This window comes from Lissotriton helveticus, chromosome 8 (genome assembly GCF_964261635.1).
Source record: "Lissotriton helveticus chromosome 8, aLisHel1.1, whole genome shotgun sequence".
In the NCBI taxonomy this organism is placed as follows: domain Eukaryota; kingdom Metazoa; phylum Chordata; class Amphibia; order Caudata; family Salamandridae; genus Lissotriton; species Lissotriton helveticus.
The window spans coordinates 754648631-754667665 of record NC_136069.1 but is presented as its reverse complement, the minus strand read 5'-3'; the positions used below and the strand labels follow the sequence as shown (position 1 = coordinate 754667665).

General features: G+C 44.8%; 1 protein-coding gene across 4 annotated transcripts in view; it reads right to left on the bottom strand.

The window, feature by feature from the left end:
* The window catches only part of GPR143 (G protein-coupled receptor 143), a 367151-nt gene that overhangs the window by 241398 nt on the left and 106718 nt on the right, over positions 1–19035 (bottom strand). For all 4 annotated transcript variants that reach the window (XM_078657595.1, XM_078657596.1, XM_078657597.1 and 1 more), the window contains exon 8: positions 11548–11803. In XM_078657595.1, the coding sequence (XP_078513721.1) occupies positions 11548–11803 (256 nt within the window). The remainder of the gene's footprint in view (positions 1–11547; positions 11804–19035) is intronic.

Here is a 19035-nt window from a genome sequence, read left to right as displayed (position 1 = left end):
ACCACAACCTTCCTGGTCCTCAATATTAATAAAAATGGGCGGGTTGACTGTTCGGCAACCCTGTGCCTTGGAGATAGCCACCTCCACAAGGCAAAATGTAGGGTTAATGTCGGGAGACCCACACAGCCCCCCCACCGCAGCCCCAGGGACCGCCACCTCCCCAGGGGAAAAAAAAGCCATGGATGGCCCTGGGGACCGCCACCCCACACGGCCGGCTCCTGCTATATCCCGGGGTGCCTGCCCCTGGGTCACAGCTGTTTGCCATGGCTTGGTGGAAGCTTAACCAGTACCATCAAGTCATACCAAACTGTGCTCTTGCTTCCTGAAAGCAGAGCACAATTGCTTTGACACAGTGGGAGCTGCATGTTAGCAGCTCCCTCTCTGTCAAAGCAATGCCGGCTCCTGCAGGAGACGGTGAGTTGGCATGGACCACAAGTGATGCCGGGCTCAGGGGATTTGGTACCCGGGCCATCGGCCCAGGAGGGGTGCTGCACGGCCCTCTTCCTTTTTGTTTATAAATAAATATTTTTTTAAAGGGCGGGCCCTGGGGGAAATGGTCCTAGGGGCCGAATTCAGCCCAGCCACGCAGCCACCTCTCCTATTCAGAATTGGCCTGGTTTCGGGGGACGGGGTCCCTTTAACCAAAAACGGCCCTGGGAAGAGGACGACATGGCCCCCCTCCACGAATAAATATATATATTTTTTTAAAGACTGGCAAGTCGCTAGAGACCACACCCTCTTTCTTCATCACACTGCGAACGCGCCTCCTGGCGCACTGCTGGTTGGTGGATGAAGTCGCCTTGGGTCGAGAGGTTCTTTGGGGGCCAACAAGCCCTCCTATTATCTCCAGTAAGTCCCACACAGCCTGATTGCTGAAAGGACTTTGGAGGCCACATCCCCTTTCTCCACCACTCTGCAAACGCACCTCCTGGTGCACTGCTGGTTGGGGGATGAAGTACCCTTGGCTCTAGAGGGTTCTTTTGGGGGCCAAGAAGCCCTCCTGTTCCCTCCAGTACGTCCCACACAGCCTAATTGCTGAGAGGACCTCGGAGCCATGTCCCCTTTCTCCTCAACTCTGCAAACATGCCTCCTGGTGCACGGCTGATTGGGAAATAAAGTCCCCTTGGCTACAAAGGGTCCGTGCGGGCCAAAAAGCCCAACTGTTACCTTCAGTAAGTTTCGCACAGAGCACAATTTCAGTAAGGACTGTGGAGGCCACACCCCTTTCTCCACCACTCTTCAAACGAGCCTCCTGGATCACTACTCGTGGGGTGCTGAAGTCCCCTTGGCTGCTGAGGGACCTTGAGTGCTAAGAAGCCCTCCTGTTACCTCCAGAAATTCCCTTATAGTGGGATTCCTGGGAGCTGGTCAGAATTACCACCCCGTTTGTCCACCAGACTACAACCGTGACTAAAAGTTAAAAAAACATAGAAATTTATTAAAAAAACAAAGGTTACAGGAACGTTATAGTTAGGAAATAGAATTAAACAAGCAGTTGCAATGCAATAGGTTTCACAATTGCGAGATTTTGAGCTACTGGCATTGTAAATGACACTGCCTTTTGTTTATGTGTTTAAAAACCCTGCAATAATAAAAGGTATTGTCATTCACAACACCAATAGGTCAAAGTTTCTAAAATACTAGACACATTGCATTGCAAATGCTTGTTGTTTACAAACGCCCAATGATATGCTTTCACGTTAATAGAGACCATGCCCCTTTCCTCAGCCATGTCTGAAAAAAGGTCCGCAGTTGCTATTAAAGTGAAAGCGTGGTATGGGGGCTTTTACCCGAAATAAATTTGTTTGTCAAGTTGACAAACGAATGCTTTTTTTAGAAAAGCACCCTGTGAAAGTGTGCATTGTGTGCTGAATTGCCTGAATGTTGCAGGAAAGCATGCAGTGCCTGCAGTAGGAGAAACTCATTAAACAAAATAGTGCTTACAGACTAAATTAAACGAACCATGTAACAACATGTGAAAGGGCCAGTCCTCATGGGAGGTTACAAATAAAGACAAGGCGGTACTAAGGAGGTACTAACAAGCCTATTAAGTAATCAGAAGCCAGCATTTACAAAGGAGAATGACACAAGCCTATAACAAATATGGGCAAAGAGTGGGCGGGGCTTCAAGTCCATACTCCAATACCGCATGCCTCGCAGAGCAGCGCATGCACTACTCAGGCTCAACCTAAAAACCCTTAGAAATTCACTGAAGAAAACAGGTTGCAGGGAAATTATAGTTGGTCTCAGATTCCACTTGTACATGACAAGTGGAATTCGACACTTATAGTTACCTGAGCTAACTATAACCTACGACCCCACTTTGCACTGCTTATGATCCCACATATTACATCACTCATGACATGGTCAGTGACATCACTGATGACATCTCAAAAATGTCCTCTCTAATGACATTACTAATGACATCATCCACAGAACCACTCACACACTCACTCACACCCCCATACAACCTCTTGCATACCCACTCAGACACACACACACAACCACTGACATACTCCGTCACAGACCAAGACCATCACTCACACACCCTCTTGCTCCTCCATAAAGCACTCACACACCCAATCACGCATACACCCAGTGATGCAACTATTCACCCTCACCCATACAGCTACTGATACAGCCAGTCACTCACACGTGCAGCCACTCACAATCAGTCATACAGCTACTCACACACCCACTTATTCACCTAGTCACTCACACACCCACTCACTCACCTATACAAGCTCTCACACACTCCCATACCCACACAACCACTTACATACCCATTCACACATTGATACAAGCGCTCACACATCCTCTCACTCACCCATACATCCATTCAAACAGACACTCTACAACACACCCACCCACACACAGCTCACTTAAACAACTCACTTACCCATACAACAGTCACTTTGTCAACCAGTCACTCAAACAACCGTTCAAATACCAAATCACTCACCGATATAGTCACTTACACACCCACGTACCCACCCATACAGCAACTCACACAGCCAACCACCCACCCATACATCCACTGACACACCCAGTCACTCATCAATACTCACACAGCCACTCACTCAGCCAAACAGCTACTCACACACCTATTTATTCACTAATACAGCCACTCACACATCCATACAGACACCCACTCACACACAGATATACACAGTCACACAACCACTTACCTAATATATGTTAGAAATAGCATCACTCATTAGTAGTATAGAAAGTATACTATTTTAACTTTTGCAGTACATTGGTATATATGTTTAACACTCAATCTTTTAGAAAACACTCACACTCACTGGATGATATAATCAATGATATGTCATGACTGATTTAATATGTGAGGTCATAAGCAGTGCATTGCAGGGTGTAAGTTATAGTTAGCTCAGGTAACTATACCTGCAGAATTTCACTGGCTTTGTACGATGGAAGTCTGAGCCCAAATATAATGTCCCTTTGCTTTTTTCAGTGAATACAAACTGTGAAGAAATATAACAAAACACCAAGCTATATTAGAGTGCTTTACACAGAGCAAACAGCTATACATTTAACAATAATACAATCTGAAGGTAGATTAAAATAATCGTAAACGGTACATATCATTGAAAGCAATCTATAGGACAACGTCTGAAGCTGGTAGTAACAGTCAACAGGTAGTTATTCTATGGAGAAGAGAACAGTCCCCAGGCATCAAATGTAGGTTTACTCTCAGATCAGCTTGTAGTGAGTCCCACAGGAGTGACCCAGCACCTAAGAGGTCATATTCTGCATTTTCAGAGCAGCTCACATGGGTGCCACTCCTGTATTTTGCCCAGCATGTCTATGAGGGAAGTGTCCTGAGCTAAGATTTAGGCGTAGATTTTATTATGTTCAATTGTCCCTCTGGTCTTAGTGCCTTATAATAAATGGCTCCCACCTTGACAATCGTAATCATTTTTAGTGAGAAATTCCTGTGTATCCCTATCATAATGCCAAGTTGTTTTTCTTGGCAGCAGCTGCAAACTAAGCCTGGGGTATAGCTTGTGCCGCATGAGATTGACATCTGAACCAGCTAAGGATGCCCTTTGTCCCCATTACTTTTTACCCTTGCCATGGAACTCCTGGCGCCTCTGCTCCGGGACAGCGGCGCAGACTGGGGTATCCTCTTGGATGATGGTCTCCATTCAGTGTCCCTATATGCTGAAGACCTGTTGCTATATATACATGCTTACATGCTATGCCGCCAGCTATATCCCTGATATTCCGTAGCTTCAAAGAAGTGTCAGGCCTTAAGGTAAATTGGGCTAAATCCGGCGCCTATTCTTTCCACGAGGATGTGGTTGCGACGGACGTAGTAATTAATGGGACTGTGCTTGCTTGGTACCCGACCACGTTCAAATACCTGGGCATATATATTTACAGATTCCAAACAGACATACTGGAAAGTAACTTGGTGCGAGCCATCTCCTCTGTAAGGGCGCAGGTACAATTCTGGAAGACCCTACCGCTCAATGTGATGAGCGGTATTACTTTAACCAAGATGATAGTATTACCAAGACTGTTGTATTATTCTGCAAACCTCCCAGTATATGTTCCGGTGCGGCTATTTCGGGAGCTGGAGGGATTAGTCAGAGGTCTAATCTGGAATGCGGGGCGGCCCAGGATAGCACTGCAGAAATGATATGCGACACAGGAAAGTGGGGGCTTAGCAGTTCCACATTTAGAATTATATTACTTAGCTGCGCAGCTACAATGGGTTGCAAAATGGCTGAGTGGCAGGAATCTGATGGATACTGCGACTGAGTCACCATCCTGGACACAGACTCAAATCTACAGTTTATTTCACCCACTGCCCGACACAGATACATGTTGAATTGGCCCATAGATGTTACCGGAGAAGCCTTCAACTCACAAAAGACACAATTCCTTATGCCCCGATACTGCCACTTATCGGGACACCCAGAGGTAGAGCTTTTGCAACAGATGTAGTGCTGACGCCCTGGACTGAAGCAGGAGTGGGAACACTAGGAGCCCTATATGTGGACAGTGCCCTGTTGCCTTTTGCGACCCTAACGGCGGATACCTGTTAGCCGGTGGGTCAGTTCCTCCTGCATGCAGCCATCATGCGGACGCTGACACTAACATGGGGAGACTTGGGAAGTGAGCCGCCGACACATCAGTTGTTGCAGTATCTGCATGTGATGGGGGAGGAGTCACGTGTGATCCACTGGCTGGTGCAGGCCTTGCTTACGCACGTGTTAAAATCACCACAGAGACTCCGTGCACGGTGGACTGAGGACAGAGGTCGACCCTCGACCGATAAAGAAAGAGAACGCGTCTTAGCCGGGGCCACACACATACCACGTAATTCACGATTAAAACTTATACAAACATTTATATTACATAGAGCTTATCTTTCGCCACACAAGATCAATAAATACTTTAACATCACCTCCTCTGATTGTCCGAGATGCCATCTTCTAGATGCTGACCTACTGCAAATGCTGTGGTCCTGCCCCCTTCTTTTGTCCTACTGGCACACGATAACGAAAACACTCACAAGCAGCACTAACACCGAGGTACCAAACACATGGGAGGTTTGTATTCTGGGATTTAACAAAGTAAGCTCTAGATTTCGCGATTTGGGCTTCTTAACTGCAAAACGATTGATAACCAAGAGATGGAAACACAAAGACCCTCCGGAGATACGCCACTGGGTAAAATCCCTACAGAACTGGGCACAGGCGGAGAGCACTATTCTTCATAGGGCAGAAATGGCAGGGTCGCGTAAGTTTCCCATTGCACAGGCCTGGGGTTACGTTCTGAAAGCTCTTACACGGACTAACGCTGTGTCACATACACCTCCCATGCAGCAGGCGGGAGATCGTGCCTAATGTATTGGCTTGGGGACACTGACCGGTTGTACTCACAGTACGCCTAGGCCAAAGCTGATGGGTTGGGCAATGAGCCCACATTCCATCATGACATTTTATAGACATAACTTCAGACACATGATACCTTAGTGCCCGTGCAACTAAGCACAGTACAGGAAAAGTAACTTGCACCTGACATGTACACATGACCCTCGGCATAACTTACCTTGAAAGGTGAATACTACACTAGGTACACGTTCCTTTCAGTATTAGATATCTTCTTTTCTTTTGCTTTTACTTTCTTTTTTTATTTGTTGTGGGTATAATGTCAAAAATGAAGATGTCTTGTAATCAGTTGTGATATTCACTTCCTATCGCTCATGCACTATTGTCTAATGTGATCCTAAAGTTTAACTACGTATGGACCTTGCACCTCTGTGATGCTTGACATGTCTGCATATGGTTAATTACTGATGAAAAGAGTCACATGTGATAAACAAGCCCTGCTCCTCGATTAGAGGTAACAGTATGCGTAGGTTGCAGATACTCATGCTAATATGTAAATGCAACTCCTGCAATACAAATGCTGCTTATGTTATGGATATAGGATGATAATACCTAGAACTGTGGATACAGTGACCTAGCAATAATGATCTTGTAAAAAGTGCACCATGTACCAATGCTTAGTTTGTTTGTATCAGGAATATAACAAAAAATGTAATAAAGATATATATATTTTTTTAAATGAGATTGACGTCTGAAGATTTAAAGTGTGTCTCTTGACTGCATACTATATACAGGAGGACCCTGCACACAACCATCCAGAATTTATGCCACTTAACTGTGGAGTTCGATCTCTGCACATTCCACAACACTATCTCACAATATAGTCTGTGGAGATATATTCTTTCTATATGAGGTTGTAATTTCAAAGGTCATAAGTGAATTTCTGACATCTAAAAGCATCTGGGTCAACTGCCTCTGCAGCCATACAAACTTCAAACTCATTAACTCTCCTCAACTCTCCCAAACTTCCCTTCTCCCATCTTATTTCCCTTCTCTGGCCCTCAAAGAAAGTAGGAGTCATCAAAAGTCTTCCAACAAGGGTGATACGTGTTGCAGCCTGCTTCTCCTCATTCCCCACTCCGTCCCACCCCAGCAAACCTCAAGTGTCGCATGTAATGTCATACTTTAACATCTGTGTGGGAGTTTCAGCTGCAGCTGTATGTATCTAGTACTAAGCCTCTGTTCACTTGCCCCAAGCTCACGAGTGTATCACACTCTTAGACATAGGTCGTCGTATGTGCTCCTTCAAGATACGACTTCTTTCTCATTTCTGTCTAGTTTTTCTTGAGGATTTGGGTTACTTCCATCTGTCTTTGGTTCCTTCATTGTTTTGTTCCTCCTCCAAAGTTTGTGTCTGCGATGCCTCAGTAACTGGACCCAAAGTCTATTGTCCTTCCTCCTCTGCCCATATCACATGGATTCTCGAGTCCAGTGTGAAAGGGAAGGTCTCTCTATACATCTTCCCCAGAGTCCCTCTGTTACAAGAGCAAGCATCCTCTGTTAATTGAGAGTGTTTTGGGCGATACCCTGAGTTCAATGGTCTGATCCTGGAAGGTAATTGTGTCCTCTCATTATTCTGTCTTTGATATATGAGGATGTCTATTTAGCGATAATGTCTGTGGGACGGCCGTCCCATGCTTCGATGAGTCCTCACACCTTATGAGCTCTAAAAGTGTTGATAGCATTTCAAGGTCCTCCTTTAGAATAAAATTAAATAGTTGTTGACAGTTTTGAACTACATCCGACTTACATACTCCCACACAAGTTGATTCCGGATATTATCACACAGGCAGAGATCTACTAGGTCTGTACATTTGTCCCACAGTTCTTTAATACTCTCTCACATTGGTCTGCTGGTCTTGCGTCTTTTCTACCTCTTAGCTCATGGCCACTAAGTTATCCTCATCAGTGCATTCTCATTTGCCCATCGTTTGCAGGTCTTAATCATATCTGACAGGGTACGATTTCAAGGCCTGAATTTGTGTGATGGCCATTATTGGAGATTTTGTATTGTAGGTCACCAAGGTACCTTCCTTGTCTAATAGAGAGGCCAAGTTCACAGTCAAGCTTTCTAATTTTGCTTTATCGGATATATTGCTTCATTTTGGCTACATATGCCGCCAGTACGCGGATAGAGGTCTCTGTGCATTTGTCTTCCGTGGCATGACAGCAGGGCACTTCAAATTCTCGTCGCATGTGGCTTGAGGAAATGTCACTCCCCTGTATCATAGGCTTTGAGGGACAGTGCTAATCAGGGTTACAGTGAAGAACTGTGATTGCTGCTGTAGTGTGCTCATAAGTTGGCGGTAGAGCAGTGGGCCCTCTTAAAGTCCCGCAGCAAACTTTTTGTGCACCGTTGTTTTTGCTATTGGCTTTTAGTGAAACTGGAAAACGTATCTCTCCTTACATGCCGCAGTGCAGCAGCTCTTTCTTGTGGCTGCTGCTCCTCACCACACAATGTACTCTGCTCAGGAAGACTTGGTAAGGAACACCAGTTGTGCAGAGATGGAACTCCATGGAGCACTAAGACCCTTCACACATGCATCATTAAGTTCTATCAATCAAGTTGCAGATGCTCCAGCCAGGTGCCTCCATTACGCAGAATCAAAAACTCATTCTCTCCAGGGTCCCACTCTCAGGGACTCACAGGTGCCTTCACAGCTTCATTGGGTGAAGGCCCCAATCTGGCTATCAACTGACTCTTCTCCAATATCAAAACACCATGGGAGCCATGGTATGACGTATGGTCTGAGCTTACAGAACCTAATTGGGTTATTTAAATTAAATGGCACAAAAACAGAACTCATGCTTTTGGGCCAGCAAATGACATCCCTTCCCACCTCCATCTGGCCCATGTGCCTAGGGGATTTCCCCCCACCAAAGAAAGAACTCAAAAGCCTAGGGGTATGGCTGGAGCAAGACCTCTCCCTTAAGACTCAGGCCAAAAAGACTGCTGGTACCTGTGTGGGCCTACTCCGCTCAGCCCCTAAGATTCTCCCCCTACTTCCGACACAATCCAGAAAGTTGCTCATTCAGGGTCTTATCTTATCCAGATTGGACTACTGTAATGCCCTCTTTATGGCCGCTCCTGAATCTACCATCAATATCCTTCAGCGAATCCAAAACTCAGCGGCTAGGCTGCTGACAGGCACCTCCCGGAGAACATCGGCCAAACCAGCACTCAAAGCTCTTCATTGGTTGCCTGTCCGGGAAAGGATCAAATTTAAGGCTCTGTGTATCACCCATAGATCCCTTCAGGGCAAAGGGCCCCCTATCCTTGGAAAAATTCTCTATCCCTACAAAACCACCAGGACCCTGCGCTCCTCCCAGGGTAACCTGGCCACGGTTCAAAGAGTTAGGAAGGCCCGAACTGGAGGGCGGCGCTTTTCGGTCACCGCTGCAACCCTGTGGAACTCCCTGCCGATTAGTCTTCGATCTGAACCGACCTACTTGAAGTTTCGTAAACTCCTGAAGACACACCTGTTCCCACAAGATCCATAATATCACCTTTCACCCCCCCTAGTCCCCCTCAGATCTCCTCTGCACCCCAACGATGGGACGCTCCCGGGCAGCCATGCGCTTTATAAATACTTTTTCATTTCATTCATTCATTTCATTATTATATTGGGATATTTATATATGGTCACCTGGTATTTCCCTACAACAATAAATGAGAAGTGCGAGTGTCCCAAGAATTACAGGGAGAACTGATCCATTTTACACATAGACTTTGATGTGATATTGCTTTTAAGAAATACATAAACCCTGCTAAAGTCCTCTCGGAGGATGAAACGCGTTGGTGGGGCTGTTTCTTTGATGTATTGAATAATAAAAATAATTGTTTTCAGACTTCATACCCTGGCTCCCATGTTAATTTGATATTGGAGAAGAGTACATTGATAATGACACCTTTGACCTAAGTGTACTTCATGAAAGGAGGAGAAAAAAAACAAAGGGACGAAACTCTACAATACAATTGTTGGACTATTAAGGCACTCCCTTTTGTGTGTTTTTTCTGTTTTAATGTATTTTTTTACAGAGTTTTATATAGCACGAACTTGACCTGTATCAGGTATCAGAGCGCTTTACATAGCACCAGTTGCATTACATGAGGACACATTCATTTTTGTTAGGCACGGGGAGATTAAGTGATTTTCCCAGAATCACAGGATGTTCAGCGTCATTGCTGAGACTCGAGCCCAGTTCCCCAGATTCGAGGTGTCGAACGTCCTAGCTTTTAGGCCAACTCCTCTCACTGGTTTTGGAGTAGTTTGACCATTAGAGGGGTGAGTGCAAACCACTATTACCTTGTGAAACTAGCACCTGTGCAGCTGTCTTTAGACAGAACTACTCTAGCGTTGGGATTACCCGATCTTGCTACTGCCAAACTTTACATCAGCCTAATTTTCAAAGACCACCTTGGAGATCAGCGGCTTGCACTTCAACGCTTTGAGTCCTCTACTCCCTTACATGCGCTCGGCTAGCTCCCTGGGTTCTTAGCTACACCTATCTGGGATACCTCACTGCTACATTCCCCAGTGGCATATTTTGGGGCTCGGACAGGAGGAACTTTCCTTCAAAACTCACATGAAAGGCCCCCTGCACAACTTCCAGTAGCCCACACCCTGCTGCTACACAATTCTTGACATTGGTTCAGAGAGGAGAATTTTGCACTGCAACAAGAGTCAGATGAAGAGAGTTCCTGTTCAGTGTGTTTTAGATCTCAACAAATTTACATCACAAATATTAGTCAAGTGGCTACAGCAGAGTGTGCTGAGCCACATTTTAAGAACTCTACAGAGGCCAATGTTTTTCAATATCCAAAGACATAGAAAGGGAGATTCTTGGAAAGTATTTTTCCCCTGGGTGGCACCCTTCAATGTCTCGACCTTGAAATGTTTCTAACCCTGAAAATGATTTACAAAGTAAGATGTTTGCAGTTACTGCAGCCTGAACATACCATGACAACAGGCCACTAGTCTTAGTGTTTCAATTTTTGATCATTTTTAGATTTTGTGAGGAGCTCAAGATGTTTAATCGATTACTTCTTTGAAAGTCAGTCATGGAGCCAATATCCGGCAAGTGTGAAGAGTGCAAGTTGAATTTCAGCAGATAAGAGAGAATTAGTTTCATTTTTATTAGTTAGAAAACACAACCATTGCTACAAAACCGGACACTGAGCATCACAATGAAAATAATCCTTCCATTTCAAAGTTAGGTGGCAAAATTCTCACAATCTCTACCAATCCAAATGTAACCAGGGCCTGACATAAATCCAAGGCAACAGAAGAGAAGGATCCGGTGGCTGCCAAGTTTCAGCAGTATCAAGCAGCATTAAATAATTGGACCTCATAGCAATAAAAAAAACAACTTCAGATGGGGCACCATGTTGATGTCTTAACAAATCATTTATTTCTCATAGAAAATGTGATCCACCGGGAAACTGGTATCAGCTCACATCGCAATAAATAACTTATCACAAGTGATCCAAGCTACAAACACACAGCACAGCTGTAAAATGAATAAGGTCCTTGCACAGGGTAGTGTCACTTTCAATTCTATAAGCCCTGGTAGACAGGGGAGTTTCTGTTTAGTATGACAGCAGCACTGGTTCTGTTACCTTCAGACAACATGCTCACGGCCTCGTCATTCTGCTGGCCGTTCCCCAGCTCTGCCGTCTTTCTCGGGTTCTGGATGTAGCCCGGGTAGTTGAGAGATGAACCAGCAGGAGAAATGAAGCCATTTTCTTGAGCTGTAGAGGTGGACATTGATTCCCACTGGATTTCTTTCTTTCGAAAGTTTAGATCCACATCAAGTCCAGTCCAGCCGTAGAAAGCTAGTGTGAAGAGAAAACCCTGCATTGGGTTTAATATTCCCTGTGGGGGAAAGGGAAAGAGTAGAGCTTAGCCCACCATAATGTTATCCCTAAGGAAAATCATTTACCCATATATATGTAATCATTTACCGAACATTCCCCATTAAAAGCAATTGAATGTAAAAACTGATGGAGTGCCACAACCTTAATAAACAACATATTCATTGTGCTTTAATAAGCATGCCTCATGTAAAACTCGTGACAATAAAAACAAACAAAATACGTGCAATCCGCTTCAAAAAAGAATGATCTGCAAAACATTTTTTTGAAATAGAAAATAAACCCAAAACAAGCTCCACACTGATACACAAACATTTTTCCATGGTGCACGTGGTATGGGTCACGTGATTTGCACTTACTTTGCGTTACCATAAAAAAAGTAGGGGCTTATTTACAAGCTCCTTACGCCACCCGTACGTCACTTTTCCCATGTTAAAAATGACGCAAAAGTGGTTCAAGGGGCTTGTAAATAAGCCCCGTAGTTGTTGCACTTGTTTTGGAGGATGCTGAGAGGAATATTATCAATAGCCAGCGGTAATTATAGCTGGTTGTGCTTAGCGCTAATAATATTATCGCAGGCTATCTCTGGCATTTATCGCCCTGGTAGCGCGTTATTAACAACGCGTTTCTCCAGGGCGATAAAAGTTCCAGAGATAGCGAGGTTATCGCCCTTTTGCAGGGAACATCGCTGGTTTTCCAGTGATGTTCCCTGCAAAACGGCGATAACCTTGCTGATACGACCCACAGCGTTGTATCAGCATAATCCACCCCCTATTTTTGGGCTGGATAAGTCAGGATTTTAGCAGACGTTAGATTTTGGCGAAAACTGCAGTCTGCTAAAATCAGGTGGGCTGCCTTGTAAATATCGCAATGTATTTGAAGAGAGAGAGGAACCCCTTGGAACTTTCAAGGGAAGTGAGGTTGAGTAACCAGTGTAAAAGAAATTATTCCCTTGAGAATGATTGCAACACAAGCTAGAACTTAGCCTCAAAAGAACATTCTGTCTGTAAGAACTCATATAAACACAGAAGTGAAATAGATAACAAATTTATTATACTCAAAGTATGATTAAAAACATTTCATAAACATGTTCTATAGTAATTATGATATAAAAGAAAAAAGAAAAAAAATTTGAGCAACAATGACACTTGTATTGTGACCTGCACAAAACAAAAGACAGACAAAGGTTTGTAAAACACACAAATGGTAAAATACAAATTGTACATTAAAAGAAATCCTAATTATATACACCACTGTTTTATCACTATCAGTTTGTTGGATATAAACGTTAATGGTGCAGGTTTTAATTGTACTTATACAGAAGCGTCGACGTGTTTCGGTGGTTTTGGGTAAATGTAGTCCACCTTTGTCAAGACATTCTTTGGTTGTCTGTCAAATTGAAGGGTCTGTACAATTTCCCTATTGATAAGATCCTTGGGAGTCTTATTGTTCCCAGACTCACGTCGTAGTTTTGGATAATGTTAAAATTCAGGCGGTTCTATTGAGAACGATTATGATGACAATCCTCCTGTAGGGGTCGTTTTTTTCAAACTTCTCTTTGGAGATATATTGGAAGACCAAGAATAAAATTTGTAATGACGATCCGCTATTATGGGTTGCTCATCATGGTTCTCTGCAGTTATATAGATTATGCAGTGCACGTGGAATAGGAACTTTAGATGGGTTATCGTATGCCTGAATTGCAAAGGCTCTCGGTTTCAGCTTAGTGGAGCTATTACGTTTAAAAGCAGATAAATTGTTATGGACGCCGCTGCTATCGGGACAGCGCTGCCTCCGAAAGCCGAGTGCTCCCGCTGCCAGTAGGGATTCCGTATTGCGTACCAATAATCGCTCTAAATAGAACCGCCTGAATTTTAACATTATCCAAAACTACGACGACAACCAAAGAATGTCTTGACAAAGGTGGACTACATTTACCCAAAACCACCGAAACGCGTCGACGCTTCTGTATAAGTACAATTAAAACCTGCACCATTAACGTTTATATCCAACAAACTGATAGTGATAAAACAGTGGTGTATATAATTAGGATTTCTTTTAATGTACAATTTGTATTTTACCATTTGTGTGTTTTACAAACCTTTGTCTGTCTTTTGTTTTGTGCAGGTCACAATACAAGTGTCATTGTTGCTCCAAATTTTTTTTCTTTTTTCTTTTATATCATAATTACTATAGAACATGTTTATGAAATGTTTTTAATCATACTTTGAGTATAATAAATTTGTTATCTATTTCACTTCTGTGTTTATATGAGTTCTTACAGACAGAATGTTCTTTTGAGGCTAAGTTCTAGCTTGTGTTGCAATCATTCTCAAGGGAATAATTTCTTTTACACTAATATCGCAATGTAAACATCAGCAATATTTGCAAGGTAGTCCATCCGGGGTACGCCCAGTAATGCCCACTTTGCATGGAGATGCAAAGGGAGGCGTTGGGAAAAAGGGTGCTAACATGCGATTATGCATGTTAATGTTAGCACCCTCTTGTAAATAGGGCGCTGGTTTTATCTCCACTTTTTTGGCTTTTTAAGCCAAAAAAGCAGAGATAAAGCCCTTGTAAATATGCCCCTGAGTTTATTAAGAGGCGATTTGTTTCGGTCAGATCAACTGTGGGAGCCTTCGTTATTTCTAAGGTTGGTGTTCATACTTCGATTTCAATGGCACGATAGATACTTATTGCAGCAGGATCACATTAAGGGTGGATTGTCACGAGTTTTACATGAGTCATGCTTATTAAAGCTCAATGAATATATTGTTTATGATGGTTGTGGCACTCCATCAGTTTTGAAGTTCAGTTACTTTTAATGGGGTGTGTGCGGTTCTCACACATTATCCGTCAGTTGTTTAATGGAACTCACATGGTAATATTTTTCGGAGTATAATGAAAAGGCTCAATTGCTTATTAATGGAAGGTTTTTGGTTTCTGCAGTATTGATGTCCCTTTTTTATATCACAGTTGAAGGGCTAAACGCCCGAAATGCATTGGGTTTAAAACTTCACGTTAACGTACGAATTGTGAATTTCGACATGCTGTACAGAAATGCCTGGATGGGCCCTTTATATGCATTTCAATATCGGATTCATGACTTTTGGACAAAAACCTTGAAGAAGAAAGAAGGCAAATAGATGATTAAAAATGGGTTTAAATGGATGAAGTGTAGATACATTGGTTCACGTTTGCATCTTGATTGATGGTTGTCACATCCTGGCCCTGGTGCAAGTTTATGCACCAGCTTTAGAATGAATCATTAGCAATGGTCCATGGGGCGGGGCATTTTCCAAGACAGCACATCAAAATCTTGCTATTGAGCATGTGTTATAATTCGAAAAGTGAAAGATTTTTATTAAACTGGAGTGCAGGCCACCATTTATACAGCTAGAAAAGCTCTATCATATTTGAACAAGGACTCTTTGAAGCAAAGCCCAGGATGCGACAACCATCAAGCCGGTCCCACTACCTGGGACAGGCGCAGTCCCAGGCAGCGGGTGGGGGGCGATATATCAAGCGTCACGTCTAGTACTGCATTAAGGTCGTCCCCAAGAACCAAATAACCTACCACAGTTGACAAATGTGTGTAAAAAGCTTCTTGTTCAGTATTAAGTGCGTAGATACACATGAGAACTATCATATCCCTATCCAGGGTACCTCTCAATAGCACATATCAGCCTTGTGTAACAACCCTTGAGTCCTGTAGTCCAGACGGCACATCGCATTTAGCCACACCACTTCTCCATGTGCAAAGGCCGAGTAGGAGGTATGAAATGGTTGGCCTTGCCAACGCTTATGTAATTTGGAGGTCTCAGCAGCAACCAGATGGAGAAAGGCAATATGGACCTGGAGCCGGTCCAGCTGGGCTAAGATCCTATGCCTTTTTTGTATGGTTCCCATACCCCGTACATTCCGAGTTACTAATTTACATATCTTTGTCACAGAGCCCTACCAGCTGCCTGTAAAACTGGATACACATCTGAGCGCAAAGCGCCTGTAGACAGCACTCCCCCCCACCCATGATTGTGGTGACCCACTTAAATAGTGTTTATAAAAGCTTTCCCCAAATACTCATTCCAGCAATTATGAGTCGTTCGACTAAACCTGTAACAAAACGCTTAACATTTCAAACTTATATAACCAGGTGCATCTGCTATCGGTGTGCGACTAGCCAGTCCAGCTAGGTGTGTCAGGGTTTGGTTTCTTGGGAGGGACCCTATAGGCCCTCTCAACTACAAACATGTCCGAGAGCCTGTGGGAGCCATTGTCGTCCTGAGCCATTCCTCTATGAACTGGATGGCTCTTGTTCCTTCTTTGTCCTCTGGAAATCCAATGATGCAGACGTTATTGTGACAAGCTCTTCCCCTCACATTCTTCACCCAAACCTGCAATAGATCCACTCGATGTCACAGCTGGGTCACTTGTGTATTGAGTTGTTCATTGTCTAGGGCCATTGTTGAGAGCGTCAGTTCATCTGCTTTGACCCTGTTGGATTATTTGCAATGGTCATCCTTAACAGGCTCACATTTGTGGTGATGGTCCCTAGTCGCTGCTCCTTCACCTGACACGATTCTTTTATTTCCTGTAGGATTATGTCCAGTTTATCCAGTGGGGGGATCACTCAGGGGAAGACCACATCAGTATCCATGGTCTTAACTGGTCCAATGGGGGTGACTGTGATTGAGCTAGCAAGACTTACCTGTCTGTTTTGGTCCTGGGGCACCCCATGATTGTCTGTACAATCACAAGTAAGTGGTTACGCTCTCCAAGATCTGTGATTGTGCTGCAGTACTGCAGTACTGCGGGCCCACCCAATGAACCGCCATTCACCGGAGCAGTGTCATAATTAGAGGGCCCCTAGGGGGATTTCCCCCAGTCTTCGCTTGTCCTGCACCCCCTAAGGCCACAATCTGAGGGCTGTCGGTCTAGCTTGTTCAGGGTGCCACCATAGAGGTGCTAGGGTGTCAGTAGTAGACCAGCACCCTCAGGTAAAGTTACCAGGCCTGTCGGACACCCCACCTAGGCCCTGGGTCTTTTCCACCTGTGCTCCTCCCTTGGGCCCTCCAATGTGTTCCCGGCACTGCCGGACCTGTTGTACCGCTATCAGGGAGAGATCTCAATGCTAAGCCTGGGGAGGGTGGCTACGGAGGAGACAAGCTCTGAGGTAGCACCAGCACACTATTTCTTGGGGCTGTCCCCACCACTTGGTATCCACTTCCAGGAGTCTTCTCCACTCCCAGACCACCGTGGGTGCTGGGCCTACGCGCCCACGCAGCGCTGTCTGTTTGGCGCCACCGGCCTCCAGTCTCAGGTAGGACACTGTGTCAGCGTCAGCACCAGGGGTCTAACACAATACCACCGGTCTACCATAGCCCCCCAGTGGGACAAGGAGCTCATTGTGTGTGGTCCTCCCTACGGCCAGGCAGCCTTTAATGTGCTCTGCCAACCATTCTGCTCTCTCTCTGCACAGCCCTCTATTACACTTAGACTGGGTGGGAGAACCAGGGGCAGGTCAAGGGAAAAGGGCTGGGGAGATGCAATGCAAAGGAGGACCCCAAGCCTCCTCTTCCACCCGCAGGCGGGTCATGGAGGGCTCCACCTCAACTCTTACACCTTTACCAAGACCTGGCCTTGTGTTCTCCTGCTGACTGGGCCATGCTGTGCAGAGGGCGCCTGCAGCGATATCCTGGTCCCCCACTACATCCGGTTGCTCTGCCAGGTGCTTTCTCTTATCGTGTGCCACCAGTCATGTTCTGCTCCTCTGGGGGTCAGGAGCCCGCAGCACAACTGCTTTCCCCGGGGCCGGTCCATAAGTAGGGAACCATGTCCTCGATTCTGTCCCTCCTTATCTCGGGGCTGCCGAGGACAGACTCACCAGCCTCCAGGCTACCTGTTGTCCGCCCCGCAGCCAGATATGGCCTGCAGTGGAAGTCCAGAGTTTCCGGCTCTCTCTCAGTGGCACAGGCAAGTACTGACTCCCGAAGTCAGCTGACAGAGTTGTTTTGCTTATCTCAGAGGTGCCTCACAGTCTCGATGCCAGGCGTCGCCGCCTCTCTGTTTTTCCCTGGATTTCCCCACCCCTCCTCCGGCAGTCGATGGCACCAGAAAAAGTGCAATTTTGGCTGGATTACGGGGCGCAGACGCCATCTGCCATGTCTGGATGCTGGCCACGCCCCCATATATATGCAATTACAAAACAATAAAATACATCTGTCCAAAGGGTTGCCTTTAGATGATCACAAATGTATTTACGTGCATTCATTCGAACAATCGGGTGTTTGTGAGGTCTCGGGCGCTTATAAAACCATCTCATACAGTTGTAAATGAACAGGGTTGTAACCGTGTTGCTTTCAAATGATGGGAAGATACACCCAACTCCCCTAATTACAATCCTGAGATTGATCACCAATGGTTTACATCATGAAGCACACACAATTACTACCAACAAGTTCATTCAAAACATGAAATATATATTATGGGCACAGAGAGCTTCTTGTCTTGATTTGTATTGTAGTTTTATTTTCAGATTTTTTTCTTCTTTCGTTAGATCTTCTTTAGCCAACACATGTTTCGTCGTCTTTGGAAGTATCCCTATGAATTCATCAAGGCTATTCTGTATATGTGTCCTCTGTATTCATAAGGCATATGAAACAGACCGAGTTTCAAGCACCTGAAAAACTTGCATTTACACAGACCTTCGTGGACAACATGACAGTGCTTCCTAATTACAGAATTGCTTGCATCCAAGGTCCTCATGGCTAGGGCTAATCACAAGGTCTTTCCGAAACAGCTGACCTGCTATGATTGTTTCTCTTCATAGTTCTCTGATTTACCTAAGTCAGCCCAAGAAGTCCACATACATGAACACAAGAGGAATAAGAAATTATTTCTACCTATAACTAAAGAATGGAGGATGGCTGCCCAAAAAGCACCACTCTTCAAGTCAGATGTGATGACTGTGGACAATCCCTGGAAGGCACACTTCCTCCCTATGCCAATATTTGCTTGTGGCCTATTTTACTTCTGTATGACTCATAACCCAACTCTAGATTTTTCTCAATGCCTACTAGTGTTTGTTTGGAGAAGTGCAAGCATGGGTCCATCACCAGTCCCAGTGTCTAGGTGTTGTGAAACATTGTCCTAAGCACCACATATGTCCATTGATGTTGCCTTGTTTTGCAGACAACCAGAACCTTCCTGGCTCTGCTTGCAGGATCCAGAAAT